The sequence below is a fragment of the Cetorhinus maximus genome, chromosome 6 (assembly GCF_964194155.1).
Source record: "Cetorhinus maximus chromosome 6, sCetMax3.hap1.1, whole genome shotgun sequence".
In the NCBI taxonomy this organism is placed as follows: domain Eukaryota; kingdom Metazoa; phylum Chordata; class Chondrichthyes; order Lamniformes; family Cetorhinidae; genus Cetorhinus; species Cetorhinus maximus.
In genome coordinates, this window is record NC_135884.1 from 78,444,116 (window position 1) to 78,466,128 (window position 22,013).

The 22,013-nt window shown below is 43.3% G+C and overlaps 1 protein-coding gene across 5 annotated transcripts in view; it reads right to left on the reverse strand.

The window, feature by feature from the left end:
• Nucleotides 1-22,013, reverse strand: part of dnaaf1 (dynein axonemal assembly factor 1) — a 190,442-nt gene that overhangs the window by 145,395 nt on the left and 23,034 nt on the right. For 4 of the 5 annotated variants that reach the window (XM_078543903.1, XM_078543905.1, XM_078543902.1 and 1 more), the window contains 2 exons: nucleotides 8,063-8,136; nucleotides 1,257-1,431 (listed from right to left, as the gene is read on the reverse strand). In XM_078543903.1, the coding sequence (XP_078400029.1) occupies nucleotides 1,257-1,431; nucleotides 8,063-8,136 (249 nt within the window). The remainder of the gene's footprint in view (nucleotides 1-1,256; nucleotides 1,432-8,062; nucleotides 8,137-22,013) is intronic. The other variant, XM_078543904.1, reaches the window with a different exon arrangement.

Genomic DNA, 22,013 nt, shown 5'->3' on the forward strand with positions numbered 1-22,013 from the left:
TACAGTTTTGGTCTCCTTATGTAAGGAAGGATATACTTGCCACAGAGGGAATGCTTTGGAGGTTCACCAGACTAATCCCTGGGATGGCGGGATTGATTTATAGGAGAGATTGAGGAAACTGGGCCTGTGTTCTCTAGAGTTTAGAAGAAAGAGAGGTGATCTCATTGAAACTTACAAAATTCTTACAGGGCATGAGAAGGTGGATGTAGATGGGATGTTTCCCTTGGCTGGTGAGTCTATCCTGGGGACATAATTTCAGAATAAGGGGTAGGCCATTTAAGACTGAGATGAGGAGGAATTTCTTCACTCAGGGGGTGATGAATCTTTGGAATTCTCTACCCCAGAGGGCTGTGGAAGCTCAGTCATTGAGCATGTTCAAGGCAGAAATTGATAGGTTGCCGGAGACTAATAACATCAGTGCATATGGAGATAACGGGGGAAAGTGTTGAAGTAGGTGATCAGCCATGATCATTGAATGGTGGAACAGGCTCGACGGGCTGAATGGCCTACTCCTGTTCCTATATTTGGCTTTTTGGTCGATTAATGACACCACCAGCACTTGTTTTCAAAAACACTTTCATCTGCCAGTGTGAATTAATCTTGCTCTGTTCTCATCTCCTCTTTCTGTTACTGAAACCCTTATAAGTCCCTCCATCAACTCAAGGCTTGACTTCTTGAACACCCTCACACTGGCCTCTCGAACTCAATCATCCACAAACCTCAACTAAACCAAAGCTCTAGATGCAACATCCTTACTATGTTCTGCACACACATCACCTGCCCCTGATCTCTTCGTCGCCACTATCCCTCAGTGACTCACCATCTCCAGTTCAAAATTCATATGATGGCCTAAACTCCACCCTCTCTTACACTGCTGCACATATCAACCACACTACTAACACTACACCTCTTCTCAACATTCATACTTTGCATTGGAATAGTAACTTACAAAAGGAAATTGCATAAATATCTAAAATTCAAAAAGAAATATCGCAGGACATGAGAAATAGCAGGGAAATGAAACTACTTTGGATGTCTCTTTCAATGAGCCAGCACAAATACAATGGGCTGACTGGTCTCCTCCTGAAGGGAATGATTTCATAATGTGGTAAACAATGATGTCAATAATTAACTAAAAATTAGATGTCAAAAAGAACAATCAACAAGGCTTTTGAAGTTAAAGAAAAGCTTTATCTCACCAACATTACAGGACACTATTAAATCCTGAGAACAATAACAACTCACGTTTAACTCACCTGGATCCTGAGTTCTTCTTGGCTTCTTCCTCATGTTTTATTGTATCTTCTTCTTCTTGTATCTCCATTATCTTAGTTCCTTCCTGTTCAGACAGCTGGTCACCTTTTTGCAGTTTACTTTCTCCTTCACTTCTCACAGGTTCTGTTTCTTCACTACAGGGGAGCTGCTCAGTTGCTGAAAGTACATTAGCACAAGAGATACAGAAAGCTGAGCTTTTGCGATCGTTCTCCCCACTCTGGCTCAAATGTACTGGTGTCTGAATGAAAAGTGATGGACAATGTGTGCAACATCAGTATCAGTGAGGGGCGAGAGCAATATCAATATTACAGATAGTATCGTGAGATATATCGGAGAACACAATGGAGAGTTGTGGCATATATCATAGGGCTTTATCCAGACAGATGACAGGTATATCAGGGTCTGATACTGAGGGAACTGTGGGACATATGGAAAGCATTATGGTGATATTCAGTTATTTATTTAACAAATACAAATCCCCGAATCCAACCGATAGTCTCCTCATTTGCTGAGTCTAAGGTGACACTCCTCAGTAATGTGCAGTATTGCTAATGCCTTTCCACAAATGCACAGCTTCCCCAACAGTGGAGATTGGCTGTACAGGGGCTTTGGCCTGTCCTGAACCTGTTTAGCAAGGACCACTTTCACTGCGGTAGTTCAAAGCCTGTCATTCGACAGATGGGGTTTGTCACAAGGAACTTGTTAGTGACTTCCTATGTTTCCTATTCCTTGATCTGGTAGATCTTGCTCAGGAAAGTTACTGAATATGGGGTGCCCAGATGGAAGGCGGGCAGTAGATGGGCTGAACATGGAGTGGAAAGTGAGGTGCAGCACGGTGGTTTCAAGCAACTTGTGGGCTTTTGTTAACCAGCGGATGTGTGGCGGACTGATGTTTGTGAGGACAGGAAGCCAGGGGAGAGGTGTTGAGCAGAGAGTTCCAGTTATGATGCACATTGTTGCATTCAATTGAGTGTCGACCAGACTGTGTGTGATGACCTCTGCCAGACAGGTACACAGTGCTCCGTTGCGGAGTATGATAAGGCAAGGCTGAAGCCCGGATTGTCATGACAGCAGTGCCCCACATAGATCCAGCAGGTTTGGTTAGTAGAATGCTTCTAAATTCAATCTTTGTTGCTGTTTTCTTCAGATGTTCCCGGAAGGACAGAGTCATATCTAGGGACACTCCCAAGAATGATGGGTTCGGATGATGCTTTAATCTTTGGCCAGTCATGTAGATATACAATTCTTTTTTGGCACTGGCGTTGTGGAGGTAGAATACACTGGGTATGTTTTTAGAGGCTGCAATATGCTGTAATAGTCCATCAGTTTTGTTAACGATCTGGTCCAAGGATGGAGCTTGGGATGGCACAACAGATGTCATCAGCAGAGATGAACTTGTTGTTAAAAACAAAAAACTGCGGATGCTGGAAATCCAAAACAAAAACAGAATTACCTGGAAAAACTCAGCAGGTCTGGCAGCATCGGCGGAGAAGAAAAGAGTTGACGTTTCGAGTCCTCATGACCCTTCAACAGAACTCAACTTCTTCTTCTTCAACTTCTGTTGAAGGGTCAAGAGGACTCGAAACGTCAACTCTTTTCTTCTCCGCCGATGCTGCCAGACCTGCTGAGTTTTTCCAGGTAATTCTGTTTTTGTTATGAACTTGTTGTTGGCAGGTTGTTTGTATATATGTTGAACAGGGTGGGGGCCAGCACTGAGTCCTGGGATAGTCCGTTTGCCAGTCTTCTCTATGCACTTCTCCCTCGCCCAAGGTGGACTCTGAGTCATCTGTTGCAAAGTAGTATTTTGTCAACTGCCCCGACCCAGGTTGGAAGTTAGGATGATAAATAAGGGGTCTATCAGAGAATGTTCCAGAGAGGGCTGTGTAATATATAATACAATGCAATTGTGAGGGATAGGATGTGTTAATATGGGAGCTTTAGGATATAATATAGTATTATAGTCAGAGATTCTGGCCCTCATTATAGGATGTTAATATGAAGGGCTATGGGGAATATTATTGTTTGGAGCTATATAACAACAATTTGAATTTTATATAGCATCCTTAATGTAGTAAAATTCCTTCACAGGAATGTTATCAAACTAAAATTATCACAGAGCCACATATAGGGAAGATCATCAAAAACCTGGTCAAAGAGATAGGTTTTAAGGAGTGTCTTAATGGAGGAGAAAGAGGTAGAGAGGTGTAGGGAGGAAATTTCAGAGTTTAGGCTTTGGCAGCTGAAGGCAGTATCACAAATGGTGGAGCAATTAAAATTTAGGATGCTCAAGAGAACAGAATTAGAGGAGCAGAGATACTTTACAAGGTTGTCACGCTGGAGTAGATTACAGAGATAGAGAGGTGCAACGACGTGAAAGGATTTGAAAACTAGGATGAGAATTTCAAAACTGAGGTACTGAGGAACTGGAGGCAATGTAGGTCAGTGAACACAGGGATGAGAAGTGAAGCAGACTTGGAGCAAGTTAGGATATAGGCAGCAGAGTTTTGGATAAGCTGAAGTTTATGGAGATTGGAAGATAGGAGGCTGGCCAAGAGAGGTTGGATAAGTCCAGTCCAGAGGAAGCAAAGGCATTGTTGAGGTTTCAGCAGCAATTAAACAGCATTAGGGGCTGAAGGGGGTGACGTTATTGAGGTGGATTTAGGTTGTCTTAGTTAGGGCATGGCTATGTGGTCAAGAGCTCATCTCAGAGTCAAATAAGATACCAAGATGTTGTGAACAGTCTGGTTTGGCAGACAGTTGCTGAGGAGAGGGATGAATCTGATAGTTAGGAAATAGAGTTTGTGGTAGGGACAAAAGACATTGTTTTTTCCATTCCCAATATTTAGTTGCAGGAAATTCCTGCACATTTAGGACTGGATGTCGAACAAGCAGTCTGATAATTTAGAGGCGGGGAGAGGTTAAAAGAGGTAGTGGTGAGGTAGAGCTGGGTGTCATTGGCATACAACATGGAAACTGACTTTGTGTTCTTCGATAATGTCACCAAGGGACCACATGTATAGGAGAAATAGGAGTGGGGCCAAGGATAGATTCTTTAGGGATACCAGTGGTAGGAGTGTAGGAGCACATGATCTCCCAGCTATGATAGAATAGGTAAGAACGTAATCATGAGAGATCAGACCCAGCGAACCACACGATGGGGAAGAATGGTGTGATCAACTGTGTCAAAGGCTGAAGACAGGTTGAAAAGGAGTATTACAGGTAAAGTGGATGAGTTAAGGGTGAGGATTGACACATGGAATTGTGATATAGTGGCCATCACTGAGACGTGATTGAGGGAGGGGCAGGATTGACAGCTCAACCTTCCAGGATATAGAATCTTCAGGTGAGACGGGGGAGGGGGTAAAAGAGGAGGAGGCGTTGCATTATTAGTTAAGGAGTCAGTTACTGCAGTAAGGAGAGATGATATCTTGGAGGGGGCATCAAATGAAGCTTTGTGGGTTGAGCTAAGGAATAAAAAAGGGGCAGCCACATTATTAGGTGTTTATTATAGACCCCCAGATAGTCAGCAGGAAATTGAGGAGCAAATATGTGCACAATTTGCGGAGGTGTGTAAGAACAATAACAATAGGGTAATTATATCAGGTAATTTCAACTTTCCCAACATTAATTGGGATAGACATAGTGTTAAGGGCTTGGATGGAGTGGACTTCTTGAAATGCGTACAGGAGAACTTTTTAGGTCAATATGTGGAGGGTCCAACAAGGGACGGCGCAGTGCTGGACCTAATTCTGGGGAATGAAGCAGGACAGGTGGCTGAGGTGGTGGTGGGGGAGCATTTTAGTGATAGCGACCACAACATGGTACAGTTTAAGGGTGTTATGGACAAAGAAATAGACAAGTTGCAAAAAAATATTTTGGATTGGGGGAGAGTGGATTTTAGTAAAATAAGGCAGGATCTGGCCAAGGTAGACTGGGAACAGCTACTTGTGGCAAAATCTACAGAGGAGCAGTGGGGGCGTTCAAAAAGGAAATGGGGAGGGTACAGGCTCAACATGTTCCCTCTAGGGTGACAGGAAGGAGTAACAAGCCCAGAGAACCATGGATGACCAGAGATTTTCAGGTTACGATGAGAAGGAAAAGAGAGACTTTTAGCAGGTGCAAGGGAAGCAAATCAGCGGAGGCATTAGTGGAGTACAGACAGTGCAGGGTGGAGCTTAAGAATGCAATTAGGAGAGCAAAGAGGGGATATGAGAGAGCTCTGGCTGGTAAAAGTAGGGAAAATCCCAAGATATTCTATAAGTATATCAATGGGAAGAGGGTAACCAGAGAAAGAGTAGGGCCCATAAGGGGTCAATCTATGGGTGGAGCCAGAGGACACCGCTAGAGTGTTGACTGAATACTTCACATCCATCTACACCCAAGAAAAGGAGGATGAAGGTATCGAACTCGGGGAGAGAGACTGCGAGGTTCTTAAGCAAATTGATATAAGGGGTGACAAGGCATTGGAGGTGTTGGCAGGCTTAAAAGTGGACAAATCTCCGGGTCCAGATGATTTGTGTCCCAGACTGCTGATGGAGACAAGGGAAGAGATTGCAGGGGCTCTGACCCAAATTTTTAATTCCTCTCTGACCACAGGGGAGGTGCCAGAGGACTGGAGAACAGCTAATGTGGTTCCGCTATTTAAGAAGGGTTATAGAGATAAGCCAGGGAACTACAGGCCAGTGAGTCTCATGTCAGTGGTAGGGAAACTATTGGAGAAAATTCTGAAGGAGAGGTTCTATCTCCACTTGGAGAGGCAAGGTTTGATCAGCAATAGTCAGGGTGGCTTTGTCAGAGAGAGGTCATACCTAACAAACTTGACTGAATTTTTTGAAGAGGTGACCAGGTGTGTAGATGAGGGTAGTGCAGTTGATGTAGTTTATATGGATTTCAGCAAAGCCTTTGACAAGGTCCCAAATGGGAGGCTTGGAAAGAAGGCAAATGCATATGGGATACAGGGTAATTTGTATGGTGGATTCAAAATTGGCTTAGTTGTAGGAGACAGAGGGTGATGACAGAAGCATGCCTTAGTGACCGGAAGCCAGTGTCCAGTGGCGTACCACAGGGATCTGTGCTTGGTCCCCTATTATTTGTCATTTATATAAACGACATAGATGACTATTTGGGGGTAGGATTAGTAAGTTTACGGATGACACAAAGATTGGCCGGGTGGTTAACAGTGAGGTTGAGTGTCTTCGGCTACAGACAGGATGGTCAAATGGACAGATAAGTGGCAGATGGAATTTAAGCCTGAAAAGTGTGAGGTGATACACTTTGGAAGGAGTAATTTGACAAGGGAGTATTCAATGAATGGCATGACACTAGGAAGTTCTGAGGAACAAAGGGACCTTGGTGTGTGTGTCTGTAGATCTCTGAAGGCAGAGGGGCATGTTAGTGGGGTGGTGAAAAAGGCATATGGTACACTTGCCTTTATCAATCGAGGCATAGATTACAAAAGTAGGGAGGTCATGTGGAGTTGTATAGAACCTTGATGAGGCCACAGTTGGAGTGCTGTGTGCAGTTCTGGTCGCCACATTATAGGAAGGATGTGATTGCACTGGAGCGGGTGCAGAGGAGATTCACCAGGATGTTGCCTGGGATGAGACATTTAAGTTATGAAGAGAGGTTGGATAGACTTGGGTTGTTTTTGTTGGAGCAGAGAAGACTGAGGGGCGACCTGATTGAGGTGTACAAGATTATGAGGGGCATGGACAGGGTGGATAGGGAGCAGCTGTTCCCCTTAGTTGAAGGGTCAGTCACAAGGGGGCATAAGTTCAAGGTGAGGGGCAGGAGGTTTAGGGGGGTGTGAGGAAAAACATTTTTACCCAGAGGGTGGTGACGGTCTGGAATGCACTGCCTGGGAGGGTGGTGGAGGCGGGTTGCCTCACATCCTTTAAAAAGTACCTGGGTGAGCACTTGGCACGTCATAACATTCAAGGCTATGGGCCAAGTGCTGGTAAATGGGATTAGGTAGGTAGGTCAGGTGTTTCTCACGTGTCGGTGCAGACTCGATGGGCCGAAGGGCCTCTTCTGCACTGTGTGATTCTGTGAAAAGGATGAGGAGGAATAGTTTACCATGGTCATGTGTCTGTGACATGCTATTTAACACTTTGATCGAGCCATTTCAACACCTTGGGAGGACTAGAAACCTGAAGGAAGGAATAGAATGTTGTTCCAGGAACGATGAGCACCAATTAAAGAATGTGAAACAAAAACAAAAACAAAAAATGCTGGAAAAACTCAGCAAGGTCTGACAGCATCTGTGGAGAGGAAGACAAGAGTTACTGTTTCAAGTCCGTGTGACTTCTTCAGAATGTGATTGGGAACAGAATGAGAGTGTTGGGAGAGGGTATGGTGTATATTATTGCAACAGGTGGGATTATTATAGAAAATATTGTTCCTGACATGTGCAGCTTGACTGTAATATTGCAAGTTTTTCAGTACTGTAAGGTTGGAGTTTTCTCTGTCGATACTGCAGCCTCACAGGCATCAGTCAATTCCCAATTCTTGTTACTGGCAGTTTTTACTGCCTTTGTTTCCCCTTTGTTTAGAAACCAAGAAGAGTCGAGGCCCACATTACACACACACAATCAAGGTGAAAGCAAAACTGGGTAAATAATGGAGTGTCTATTGGGAATGTTCTGTCCACATCAGGGTCATCTCATTGAAATGAATGGGGTAAGAGATGCTGTCAACAGGAGGCATCCGTGCCATTGACACCAGCTACCGTGTAGCAGCCACCTAAACACAAAGGCGTCACCATCACTTCTATAGGCCTCTTACTCACCCTGGTGATCCTCAGCCTCTGTTTGCACTTTCCCATCTCCCATTGCTGACAAGGTGACTGCTGGAATAACTGAGCTGTGATTTAAACAGTAACAAAAGAAATATTAAAACATTTCATTATAAACTCTGCATTTCTTCTTCATCCCTGATAGTCTCTGAACTAAAGAATGATCAGTGATCTTAATCTCAGGACACTTTTACATGGCTTCCCAGACCTGTTTAGCCTTTTTGGTCAATTAGTGACACCAACAGCACTTCTGTTATCAAAATCACTTTCATCTGTTGGTATGAATTAATCTTACACTGTTCTCATCTCCCCTTTGTCATTGAAACCCATCATCAACTTGAGACTTGACTTCCTGAATACGCTCGCATTGGCCTTTCAAACTCAATCATCCAAAACTCTAGGTGCAACATCCTTGCTAAGTTCTGTACACACATCACCTGCCCCTGATCTCTTCATTGCCACTGTCCCTCAGTGCCTCTCTGTCTCCAGTTCAAAATTCATATCATGGCCTCACCTTACGCTGTTGCACGTATCCATCACTCTATGAACACAGCACCTCTTCTCACCGCTCGTACCTTATAGCAGAAAATATGGAAGCTTTGCAAACTTTGAGGAGAAACTTCAAGGGTGCATAGACTAGCTGGTGGAATGCGCAGAAAAGTGGCAGATATAAATAGTGCCAGGAACTGTGAAGTGATTTATTTTGGTAGGGAGAACAAAGAGAGGCAATATAAATAACATGGAGAGATTGGAGAATCTGCAGTTGCCCACCTTGGCAAAAAGAAGATTAAGTGGAGATTTGATAGGAGTGTTCAATATCATGAGGGGTCTGAACAGAGCTGATAGGAAGAAACTGTTCCTGTTGGCGGAAGGATGCTGAGGCAATGGGCAAAAAAAAAGCAACCACAAGGAAATATTTTTTTATGCAGTGAGCGTTTTGGATCTGGAATGCACTGCCCGAGAGCTTGTTGGAGGCTGTTCCTATTATGGTCTTCAAAAGAGGATTGGATAATTTTCTGAATAAAAAAAAAAATTGCAGGGGTGGGGACAAAGTGAGGGAATGGGACTAAGTGGCTTCCCATGCAGAGAACCGCACCAACACAACAGGCAGAATGGCCTGCTTCTGTGCTACAACCATTCTATAATTTTATGGATTAGCAACTAACAAAAGGGAATTTCCTGAGATAAGATCAGTACAAAGGTGAGAAATGATTTTGGCTCAAAAGAACAAGATGATAGAATCAAAATAAAAGCAAAATACTATGTATGGATGCTGGAGATCTGAAATAAAACAGAAAGTGTCAGAAAAACCCAGCGGGTCTGCCAGCATCTGTAGAGAGAGAGACACAGAGTGAACATTTCGAGTCCAAATGACTCTTCTTTGGAACGCAGAAGATGTAGAATCAGTTTGGATTGAAATAAGAAATATCAAAAGAAAGAACTCACTGATGCAAGTAGTTTATACCATAACAGCAGCTACACAGTAAGCCTGTGTATAAATCAGGGCATAATAAGGCCTTTTAAGAAAAATACCACAACAATCATGTGTGATTTTGATCTTTACATCGATGTGACAAATCAAATTGGGAAAGGTAGCCAGGAGGATGAGTTCATAGCGTATATTCAGGATAGTTTCTTAGAGCAATATGTTCTGGAACAAACCAGGGAACAGGTTAATTTAGACCTGCTAATGTGTAATGAGACAGGATTAATTAATTACCTCATAGCAAAGGGTCCTGTAGGTAGGGGTGATCGTAAAGTATTAGAATTTCGCATTCCATTTGAGGATGAGTAATATAGGTCTAAACTAGTGTCTTAAACTTAAATAAAGGCTTTAGTCAATTCTGTCTTCATATGCTTACAATTAGAGTTGGCTAAAGTGGTCTGGGAAAATAGGTTAGCGAGAGTTCGGTGAGGAATTAAAACAGCACGAGAAGGGAGAGAGAGAGTGAGAGAGCAGCGAGGACTTAAAACAGCACGAGAGGAGAGAGAAAGAGTTCGGCGAGGACTTAAAACAGGGGGAAGAGAGAGAGTGAGAGAGCAGCAAGGACTTAAAACAGTGCAAGGGGGAGGGGGTGAGAGAGCAGCGAGGACCTTAAAAAGTGCAAGGGGAGGGGGGGGTGAGAGAGCAGCGAGGGCTTAAAAAAGTGCAAGAGGGGAAAGAGAGTGAGAGAGCAGCGAGGACTTAAACAGCATGAGAGGGGAGAGAGAGCGAGAGAGCATCGAGGCCTTAATATTGGATCCCTAATATTGAAGGGTACATGACATTCAAGAAGAATAGGAAGCTAGGTAAAAGTGGAGGGGTAGCGCTGTTAATCAAAGAGTGTGCTGGTGCAATAGTTAGAGATGGCCTTGGTTCAGGAGATCAGGATGTAGAGTCAGTTTAGGTGGAAATGAGGAATAGTAATTGGAAAAAGTCATTAGTGGGCCCCCTAACAGCAGCCACAGTGTAGGACAAAGTATTCAAGAGAAAATATTGTGTGCTTGTGATAAAGGGTCGGCAATAATCATGGGTGATTTTAGTCTATTCGCCAACTGGAAAAATCAGATTGGCAGTAGTTGCCTGGAAGAAGAGTTCTTAGAATGCTTTCGAACTAGTTTCTTAGAGCAGCGTGTTCTGGAACCAACCAGAGAGCAGGTTATATTAGACTTGGTATTGTGTAATGTGACAGGATTAATTAATGACCTCAGAGTAAAGGCACGCGTAGGGAGCAGCGACCACAATATGATTGAATTTTACATCCAGTTTGAACGGGAGAAGAGCGGGTCTAAGACTAGTACCTTAAACTTAAGTATGGGCAACTACGTGGGGATGAAAGCTGAGCTAGCTGAAGTGAACTGGGAAACTAGGCTAGAGGATAGATCAATAGAGAAGTAGTGGCAGACATTTAAGGGGATGTTTCAGAGTATTCAGAATAAGTACATTCCTACTATAAAGAAAACTTCTAAGGGGAGAACCCACCATTCGTGGTTAACTATAGATGTTAAGGAAAGCATCAAACTTAAGGAAGAAGCATACAGCTCTGCAAAGATGAGTGGCAGGACAGATGATTGGATAGAATATAAAGAATGGCAGTGAATGACTAAGAGGTTAATCAGGAGAAAGAAATTAGAATATGAGAGGAAGCTAGCTAGAAATGTAAATCCATGTAGATAACATCCACTGCCCTTCCATCGTCGATCATCTTTGTCACTTCCTCGAAAAACTCGATCAAGTTAGTGAGACACGACTTCTCCTTCACAAAACCATGCTGCCTCTCACTAATACGCCCATTTGCTTCCAAATGGTAGTAAATCCTGTCACGAAGAATCTTCTCCAATAATTTCCTTACCACTGAGGTAAGGCTCACTGGCCTGTAATTTCCTGGATTATCCCTGCTACCCTTCTTAAACAATGGAACAACATTGGCCATTCTCCAGGCTTCTGGGAACTCACCCATAGCCAGTGAGGATACAAAGATTTCTGTCATGGCTCCAGCAATCTCCTCCCTTGCCTCCCTCTGTACTCTGGGGTAGATCCCATCTGGCCCTGGGGACTTATCCACCTTAATATTCTTCAAGACATCTAACACCTCCTCTTTTTTGATCTCAACATGATCCAGGCTATCTACACACTCTTCCCTAAACAAATCGACCGCTAAGTCCTTCTCTTTGGTGAATACTGATGAGAAGTACTCATTTAGTATCTCTCCCATTTCTTCTGGCTCCACGCACAGATTCCCACCTCTGTCCCTGAGTGGGCCTACCCTTTCCCTGGCTACCCTCTTGCTTTTTACATGTATATAAAAGGCCTTGGGATTTTCCTTAAACCTGGTTGCCAATGACTTTTCATGACCCCTTTTAGCCCTCCTGACTCCTTGCTTAAGCTTCATCCTACTTTCTTTATATTCTCCACGGGCTTCATCTGTTCCCAACCTTGTGGCCCTTACGAATGCTTTCCTTTTCTTTTTGACTAATCTCACAATATCCTTCGTTATCCAAGAATGCTAACCTTTATTAAGAGAGGGATTGAACGTAAAAGTAAGGATGTTATACTTCAGTTATACAGGGCATTGGTGAGACCACACCTTTAATACTGTGTGCAGTTTTTGTCTCCTTATTTAAGGAAGGATGTAAATGCATTAGAGGTGGTTCAAAGGAGATTTACTAGATTGATACCTTGAATGAGTGGGTTGTCTTATGAGGGAAGGTTGGACAGACTGGGCTTGTTTCCACTGGAGTTTAGAAGAATGAGGGATGATTTGATTGAAGTATATAAGATCCTGAACGGCCTTGACAAGGTGGACGTCGAAAAGATGTTTCCTCTTGTGGGTGAGTCCAGAACTAGGGGACACTGTTTTAAAATTAGGGGTGGCCCTTTTAGGACAGAGATGAGGAGAAATTTTTTGTCTCAGAGAGTTGTGCAACTTTGGAATTCTCTGCCTCTGAAGGTGGTAGAGGTGGGGTCATTGAATATTTTTAAGGCAGAGGTAAGTAGATTCATTAAGGGAATCAAAGGTTATCGGGGTTAGATGGGAATGTGGAAATCGAAACAAAAGATCAGCCATGATCTTATTGAATGCTGAGCATGCTTGAGGGGCCAAATGGTCTACTCCTGTTCCTATTTCTTATGTTCTTGTGTACAAGAGGGGAGAGAAAGAGTGAGAGAGTGGCGAGGACTTAAAACAACACGAGAGGGGAGAGAGAGAGCAATAGAGCGACGAGGACTTAAAACAGCATGAGAAGGGGGAGAGAGAGAGCGACAAAGGCTTAAAACAATGCAAGAGGGGAGACAGAGAGAGCGAGAGCCTGGTGAGGACTTAAACCAGCGTGAGGGGACAGGGAGGGCGAGAGTGACAAGGGCTTAAAACAGCGCGAGAAGGGGGAGAAAGAGAGAGAGCAGGAAAGACTTAAAACAGAGCGAGAGGGGACAGGAAGAGCAAGAGAGCTGCAAGAACTTAAAACAGCTCGAGGGGATAGAGGGCTAGAGAGTAGCCAGGACTTAAAACAGTGCTGGGGGAAGAGAAAAAGAAAGAGAGACAGAGAGACAGAGAGAGAGAGAGAGAGAGAGAGGGAGAGAGGGAGAGAGGGAGAGAGGGAGAGGTGAGGCCAGTCTGTGTACCGAACAAGTTCTGAAAAAAATCAAAGTCTGACATCACAGGGAACAGGTAGGTGACTGATTGAGTATTTTGCTTATTTTTCTTTGAAAATTTGTGCAATTTATGAGTAATAGGAAGGTTTTGTTGGCACGAGTAAGCTTTACTGGTGGTAATGAAGCTTATTTGGAGAGACAGGGTTTATCAATTATAAATTAATTTAGAAAATAAATCAACACACAATAAAGATGGTCAGGCAGGTGATGTGCTGTGACTATATAGTGTGGGAACTCCTGGTAAACAATGTCATCCAGGGCAAACACGTCTGCAGTAAGTGTCTGCAGCTTGAGCAGCTTCGGCTCAGAGTCATTAAGCTGGAGAGCAGACTTCTCTAAACTGTTTCTAACACATTTACATCTTTCTTTAAATAAGAAGACCAGTACTGTACACAATACTCCAGATGTGGTCTCACCAATGCCCTGTACAACTGAAGCATAACCTCCTAACTTTTGTAATCAATTCCCCTCACAATAAATAATAAAATTCTGCTAGTTTTCCTAATTACCTACTGTATCTGCATACTAAACTTTTGTGATTCATACACTAGGACACTCCCTCTGCATCTCAGAGTTCTGCAATCTCTCGCCATTTAGATAATAAGCTTCTTTCTTATTCTTCCTGCCAAAATGAACAATTTCACATTTGCCCACATTATACTCCATTTGCCAGATCTTTTCCCACCTACTTAACCTATCTATGTCACTTTGTAGCCTCCTTATGTCATCTTCACAATTTTTAAAATTCATCCATGGGATTTGGGCTTCGCTGGCTGGGCCAGCATTTATTACCCATCCCTAGTTTCCCTTGAGAAGATGGCGGTGAGCTCTCTTCTTGAACTGCTGCAGTCCACAATGCTGTAAGGAAGGGAGTTCCATGATTTTAACCCAGCGACAGTGAAGGAACGGCGATATATTTCCAAGTCAGCGGTATTTTTCACAATTTACTTTCCTACCTATCTTTGTGTCGTCAGCAAATTTAGCAACCATTCCTTCGGTCCCTTCATCCAAGTCATTTATATAAATTGTAAAAAGTTGAGGCCCCAGCACTGATCCCTGTGGCACACCACTCTTCACGTCCTGCCAATCAGAAAAAGACCCATTTATGCCAACTCTCTGCTTTCTGTTAGCTAGCTAACCTTCTATTCATGCTAATATGTCACCCCCTGCACCATGAGTTTTTATTTTCTGCAACAGCCTTTGATGTGGCACTTTATCAAATCAGAAGGCCCTTGGGATAGGGCCTTCTAATTTAGTCTATGGTCAGAGACAGGAGGGTATGGCTGCGTGTGAGGAAGGTAAGGGGACCCAGTAGGTAGAAATGGAGGAGCTTCAGCCCTTGCAATTATCCAACAGGTACGAGGTTCCTGCAGCCTGTATGGATGAAAGTGAGAGGTGCAAGTTGGATGAACAAATTGACAATGGCACCGTGGTACAGGAAGCCATTCAAACAGGGCAGTTGATAAGAATGTAGTGGTAGTAGGGGACAGTATAATCAGTGCATACGCACGGTTCTCTTCAGACAAGAGCGCGAGTCCAGACGGCTGTGGTACCTGCCCAGTGCCAGAGTTTGGGACATCTGCTTGGGGCTGGAGAGGAACTTGCAGTAGGTGGGGGACAATCCAGTTGTCATGGTCCACATTGCTACCAACGACATAAATAGGACTAGGAAAGAGGTTCTTCTTAGGGATTATGAGCAACTAGGGGCCAAATTAAAAAGCAGAACCTCAAAAAGAATAATCTTTGAATTATTACCTGAGCCAGGAGTAAATTGGCGCAGGGTAAATAAGATTAGAAAGATGAATGCGTGGCTTAAAGACTGGTATGGGAGAAATGGGTTTTGATTGATGGGGCACTGGCACCAGTACTGGGGAAAGTGGGAGCTATACCGTTTGTATGGTCTTCATCGGAACCATGCTAGGACCAGTGTTCTGGCGAGTCATATAACTAGGGTGGTAGAAAGGACTTTAAACTAAATAGTGGGAGGAGGGATCATGCAAGAGGAGATGTATTAAATCAAAGAGAAACAATGAGATAATAGAGCAGGATAGCAATTTGGGTAATGATAACCAGAGTGTGGCAGGAAGGGACAGAGAGTACAAACTTAAGAATGCACCAGTAGATGAGACCAGGGAGTGCACATATAGTAAAAAGACAAAGTTAAAGGCTTTATATCTGAACATGTGCAGCATTCATAACAAAATGGATGAATTGTAAGCACATATAGAAATAAATATGTATGATCTGATAGCCATCACAGAGACACGGTTGCAGGGTGACCGAGGCTGGAGCATGCATTCATAGAGCATATTTGGTTCAATTTCTTGAGTAATACATTCTAGAGCCAACCAGGGAGCAGGCTTTTCTGGACCTGATTATGAGGCAGGATTAATCAATAACCTTATAGTAAAGGAGCCTCTAGGTCACAGCAATCATGACATAATAGAACTTCATGTTCAGTTTGAAGGAGAGAAGTGTGAGTGTAAGACTAGTGTTTTAAAGCTGAGTAAAGGTAATTATAAGGGTATGAATGTAGATCTAGCTAAAGTGAATTGGGAAACTAGGTTAAAAGGTAAAGCAGTAGAGATACAGTGGCAGACTTTTAAGGAGATATTTAATAACTCTCAGAAAAGATCTATCCCAGTGAAAAAGAAAGACTCTGAGAAGAATGCATCATCCATGGTTGAATAAGGAAGTAAAGGACAGAATCAAATTGAAAGAAACACTGTAAAAATCTGCAAAGGTTAAGGGTAAATCAGAAAATTGGACAGATTTTAAGAAACAACAAAGAGTGACTAAAAAAAAATAAAAAGAGGGAGAAAGAAGTGTGTGAGAGAAAGCTAGCTGGTAACATAAAAGTAGACAGTAAGAGTTCCTACAAGCATTTAAAAAGAAAAAGATAAACTAAAGCTCATGTTGGTCCTTGAGAGAGAGAAAGAGAGCCTGGGCAATTAATAGTGGAAAAACAAGGAAATACCAGAGGCATGGAACAGGTATTCTGTGTCTGTTTTCACTGTAGAATACTTCGAAAACTTCCCAAAGATACATGAAAAACAAGAGGTGGACAAGAGGGAGGAACTGAAAACAATCACCATCACTAGGGAAAAGGTGCTGGGAAAACTATAAAACTAAAGGCTTTCAAGTACCCAGGACCAGATGGCCTGCATCATAGGGTCTTAAAGGATGTGGCTGTAGTGTCATGAAACTAACATTTTTTTTCATTATATTATTGCGGTTTATTGTAAAGTAGGTTTATGGGTGTGAGTGTAGGTGGTTCTGTCTGTGTGATTTAATTGAATTAGAGTCAGATAGACTGAAAACTTGAAATTATCAAAAGAAGTTACGGGTAAAAGGCATTTGAATTGCTAATGAGTAAACATGGATGAGGGTTTAGCATGTAGGGTGTGAAGGAAATTTGCATTTTTGGACATATGAAGGGGTTGTTTAGGTTTCAAAGGGATGATAGGATGTTTACAACTAACAAGATAAGCAAGTATAAGCAGTGTGTTTATTTTTCCCAAAGGTACTGATCATATTGGCAACATGAAAAATGTTTATATTATGCGAAAAGTAAATTTCCAAAGACACATAGAGCAATAGAATTTACAGATTAAAGAGACAGAAACATATAAAGAGAATGAAAGGCTATGTTGTGGGGGCCATTAAATATCTATGAGGACTGTGTAAAACAGCCTTGGGGAAGTCTCCAGCAACTTTAGCAGAAGTCTGCTCTGTCCAGTAACCAAAGGTGGAGGAAAGCCTTTGGAATTCCACTAACCAGTGGGTGCTGTGGTAAACTTGTTGGCTGGCTATTTAAATTTAAAATCTATTTTGGACTGTTGCCTTAAAAGGGGTGTGTAGTTGGGGGTCAGGTTAATTAGGAATTTTGGGATTTTTTAAAGTAAATGTAATATTATGTATGTGCTTGAAATCTTTTCTTTTGTTAATAAATGTTTCAATTTAATTGTTAAAATCTCTAAAGGTGTTAGTGGACTCATTATTTCTGAATTCAGTGCGCAATTATTCTTATAATAAATACAAATTGTGAAACCGTTGTGATATTGTGGCCAAGTTTCCCTTGGGGATTTGGTCCACCTGGCACACATCACTTCATAACAGTAGAGATAGTAGAGGCATTGGTTATAGCCTTCCAAAATTCTTTACATTCTGAATGGGTTCCAGTGCATGGGAAAATAGCTAATGTAGCACCTTTATTCAAGAAAGGAGAGAGACAGAAAGCAGGAGCCTACAGGCCAGTTAGTTGAACATCTGTCATAGGGGAATCGCTACAATCCATTCTTAAGGAGGTTATAACAGGATACTTAGAAAATCATAATTTTATCAGGCAGAGTCGACATGGGTTTGTGAAAGGGAATCATGTTTAACTCATTTATTAGAGTTCTTTGATGAAGTAACAAGCAAAGTGGATAAAGGGGAACCTATGGATGTGGTATATTTGGATTTCCAAAAGGCAGTTGATATGGCTGCATATCAAAGGTATTTTACTTGGTGTAGGAGGTAACATATTAGCATGGATAAATGATTGGTTAGCTAACAGGAAGCACAAAATAGGGATAAATGGGTTTTTTTTCCAGTTGACAAGCTGTAATTAGTGTAGAGCCACAGAGATCAATGCTGTGGCCTCAACTATTTACAATCTACATCAATGATTTGGACGAGGGGACCAAATGTATGATATCTAAATTTGCCGATGATACCAAGATAGATAGGAAAGTAAGTTGTCAAGAGGAAGTAGAGAGTCTGCAAAGGAATGTAGAGAGTCTGCAAAGGGATATAGACAGTTAAGTGAGTGGACAAAATTTGTCAGATGGAATATAATGAGGGAAAATGTGAATTTGTCTACTTTGGTAGGAAGAATAGAAAAGCAGTATGCTATTTAAATGGAGAGATTGCAGAACTCGTCGGTACAACGGAATCTGAGACCACGGCTGGGATTTTCCATGCCCGCTGGCTGCATGTTCGGTGGCGTGAGTGGACAATATGGCACGATCGGTTTCACGGCAGCGTGAAACCAATTTGCAATCGTCCGCTCAGCCTGCCAATGGCGGGCCGTGTTTCCCACCATCGGACGTCGGGAGCATCATTTAACATATCTGCATATCATTATTAAGCCAACCTACTGGAATCGTCCCGCCCCACTGGATCACCTGCCCACGTCAGCAGGAAAACACGCCGACATGTTTAATGCCAGTATAAATAGGGCGTGTACTTGGCGGGCTGCACTTCGCTTGGGACTTTAGGGTGTGTTTGCCTACCTTGCTTCGGTCAGCACTCACAGTCATCAGTGCCAGGCTTCACAGACAGCACCATATCACTTTTAGGGGGGCTCACTGACAGGTCTCTACCTACCAGAGCAGCCATATGTGGGTGGCTTTTCAATGGCTACAGGCTAGGGCCTGCTTAGGAAAGGGGAAGAAGTGGAGTGGCCTCAGGCAATGGAAGAGGCAATAGGACAAGGGCTGTACTGGGGAAGGAGGGTATCCCAGGGTGCGTGTGGGGACACATGTTGATCTGTGCAAGTGGCCTCAAGATGGTGAGGGCTGAGGAAGCAGTCTCCAGGGGAGATGAGGGCAGGTGGGCATGTGAGAATGGGTGGTGATGTCCCTTGAGCTGGCAGTGAGTGAGATGCCAGTGAACGTGTGATGGGCTTGAGTGTGTGAGTTTAGAGTGATGAGATGGTTGCCATACCCTGGCTGCACAAATGAGATCATTCATCCTGTATCTGCATTGGATGGCCAACCTCTTCGGTGCAGCGTTGCCACTGATCACCACTGCCATTACCTACCAAGCCGGAGTGGTAATGTTGCTCCCCTTCTTGCAGCCAAAGCTGAGGTAGAGGGCACGACAGCGGGCCTCCATGGCATCCAAAAGGTGCTCGAGAGCTGCAGTCTTCTTGCATTTCAGGTCCATGCCTTCCTTGCTGCAGGCCTGGGCTGGAAGCACTGAGCGAAGCTGTACTTCAAATGTGCTGCCTGGCGTGATGAAGCGGTGAGGTGACAGAATGCAGGCAAATCAGAGCCCACCTGCCATTGAAAAGGCATGTATCCCAGGAATGCATAACTAATGCAGCAGGTGTGGGACAATACGGCGTGAAAAGCCGCCATTGCGGCCGGTGGGTAAACGTCGTTTTTCCCACCTGCTACCACACTTAGTGCAAATCTGGGGCAATTCCACTGTGTACAGTTTTGGTCTCCTTATTTGAAAAAAGATATAATTTCATTAGAAGCTGTTCAGAGAAGATTCACTCAACTCATTCCTGGGAAGAGGGGCTTATCTTATGAAGAAAGGTTGAACAAGTTAGGCCCATACCCATTGGAGTTTAGAAGAACGAAGCTGATTTTATTGAAACATATAAGATCCTGAGGGGACTTAACAGGGTGGATGCTGAAAGGATACTGGGAGGATGTTTCCACTTGTGGGAGAGGCTAGAAACAGGAACGCAGTTTAAGAATACGAGGTCTACCGTTTAAGATGGAGATGAAGAGAAATTTTTTTCCTCAGAGGGTCGTTAGTATGTGGAATTCTCTTTCCCAGAAAGCAGTGGAGGCTGGATCATTGAATTTATTCAAGGCAGTTAAACAGATTTTTGATAGACAAGGGAGTCAAGGATTATGTGGGGCAGACAGCCAAGTAGATTTGGGACCACAACCAGATCAGTCATGATCTTATTGAATGACAGAGCAGGTTCGAAGGTCTGAATGGCCTACTCCTCCTCCTAAGTCCTATGTTCCTATATTAAAAGTAAGATGGTAAAGAAGAAGTGGCAGAAATTTAAGGAGATATTTCATAACTCTCAACAAAGATATATTCCATTGAGAAAGAAAGACTCCGAGAAAGATGCATGATCCGTGGCTAACTAAGGAAGCTAAAGATGGTGACACCAGTTCTGGGCGCCTCATTTTAGGAAGGATGTGAACACATTACAGAGGGTTCAGAAAAGATTCATAAGAATGGTTCCAGCGATGAGGAGCTTCAGTTATGAAGAGAAATTGGAGAACTTAGGACCGTTTTCCTTAGAGAAAAGAAGGCTGAGAGGAGATTTGATGGAGGTATTCACAATCATGAAGGATCGGGACAGAGTAAATAAGGAGAAACTGTTCCCACTCGCGAAACAATGAGAACAAGAGGCCACAGATTTAAATAATTTAGTAAAAGAAGCAAAAGTGATATGAGGAAAAGAATTTTCACACAGCAAGTGGTTAGGGTTTGGAATGCACTGCCTGAGAGTGTGGTGGCGGCAGGTACAATTGAAGCGTTCAAAAGGGAATTAGACAGTTACCCGAAAAGGAAGAATGTGCAGGGTTATAGGAAGAAGATAGGAGAATGGCAATATTCGAGTTGTTCATTCAGATAGCTGGTGCAGACACAATGGGCCAAGGGTTATAATCTCCGGATTACTACACGAGCCACGTGCAAATTGGTATAGGGACGCAAGAATAAGGGAAATAAACACGTGACTAAAGGAGTGGTGCGGGAAAGAGGGGTTCCATTTCGTGGGGCACTGGCATCAGTATAGGAACAGGAGGGATCTGTACCGTTGGGACGGTCTCCACCTGAACCAATCTGGGACCAATGTTCTAGCGAAAAAGGTAAATAGGGTGGTCAACAGGACTTTAAACTAGAAAGGTGGGGGGGGGGGGGTAAAACTCCAAGAAGTATGACTAATGGGAAACAAAGCAGCAGGTTAGCGTGTGGGGGGTGGATTCAACTTCACGGAAAATTATGAAAAAACTGAAAAGAAAGGAGAGCCCAGGAGAGGCTATTAAAGTCTCCAGAACACAAAATAGGACAGAGTGTTTGGAAAGGGCTAGGAATCTAACTTCAAGCACATCAGATAAAGGGACGACAATGAGAAAGGGGACAGGAAATACAGGACTGAAGGTGTTGTATCTGAATGCATGCAGTATACGAAATAAGGTAAATGAGCTTGTGGCGCAGATTGAAATTGGCAGGTATGATGTGGTGGGCATTACGGAGACATGGCTACAAGGGGATCAGGACTGGGAGCTAAATATCCAAGGATACACATCCTATCGAAAAGATAGGCAGATTGGCAGAGGGGGTAGGGTTGCTTTGTTAGTAAGAAATGAAATTAAATCGATAGCAAGAAATGATGTAGGGTCAGATGATGTAAAATCTGTGTGGGTAGAGTTGAGGAACCGCAAAGGTAAAAAAACCATTATGGGAGTTATGTACAGGCCTCCAAACAGTATTCAGGATGTGGGGCACAAGATACACCAGGAGATAGAAAAAGTGTGTAAAAAAGGCAAGGTTACAGTGATCATGGGGTATTTCAATATGCAGGTAGACTGGGAAAATCAGGTTGGCAGTGGATCCCAAGAAAAGGAATTTGTGGAATGTCTACAAGATAGCTTTTTGGAGCAGCTTGTGGTGGAGCCCACTAGGGAAACAGGCAATTCTAGATTTAGTGATGTGTAATGAGGCAGATTTGATAAGGGAGCTTAAGGTGAAGGAACCCTTAGGAGGAAGTGACCATAATATGATAGAATTTACCCTGCAATTTGAGAGGAAAAAGATGGAATCAGATGTAACGGTATTACAGTTGAATAAAGGCAACTACAGAGGCATGAGGGAGGAGCTGGCCAGAATTGACTGGGAGATGAGCCTAGCAGGAAAGACAGTGGAACAGCAATGGCAGGAGTTTCTGGGAGTAATTTGGGAGACACAGCAAAAATTCATCCCTAGGAAGAAGAAGCATACTAAAGGGAGGACGAGGCAACCATGGCTGACAAGGGAAGTCAGGGACAGCATAAAAGCTAAAGAGAAAGCATA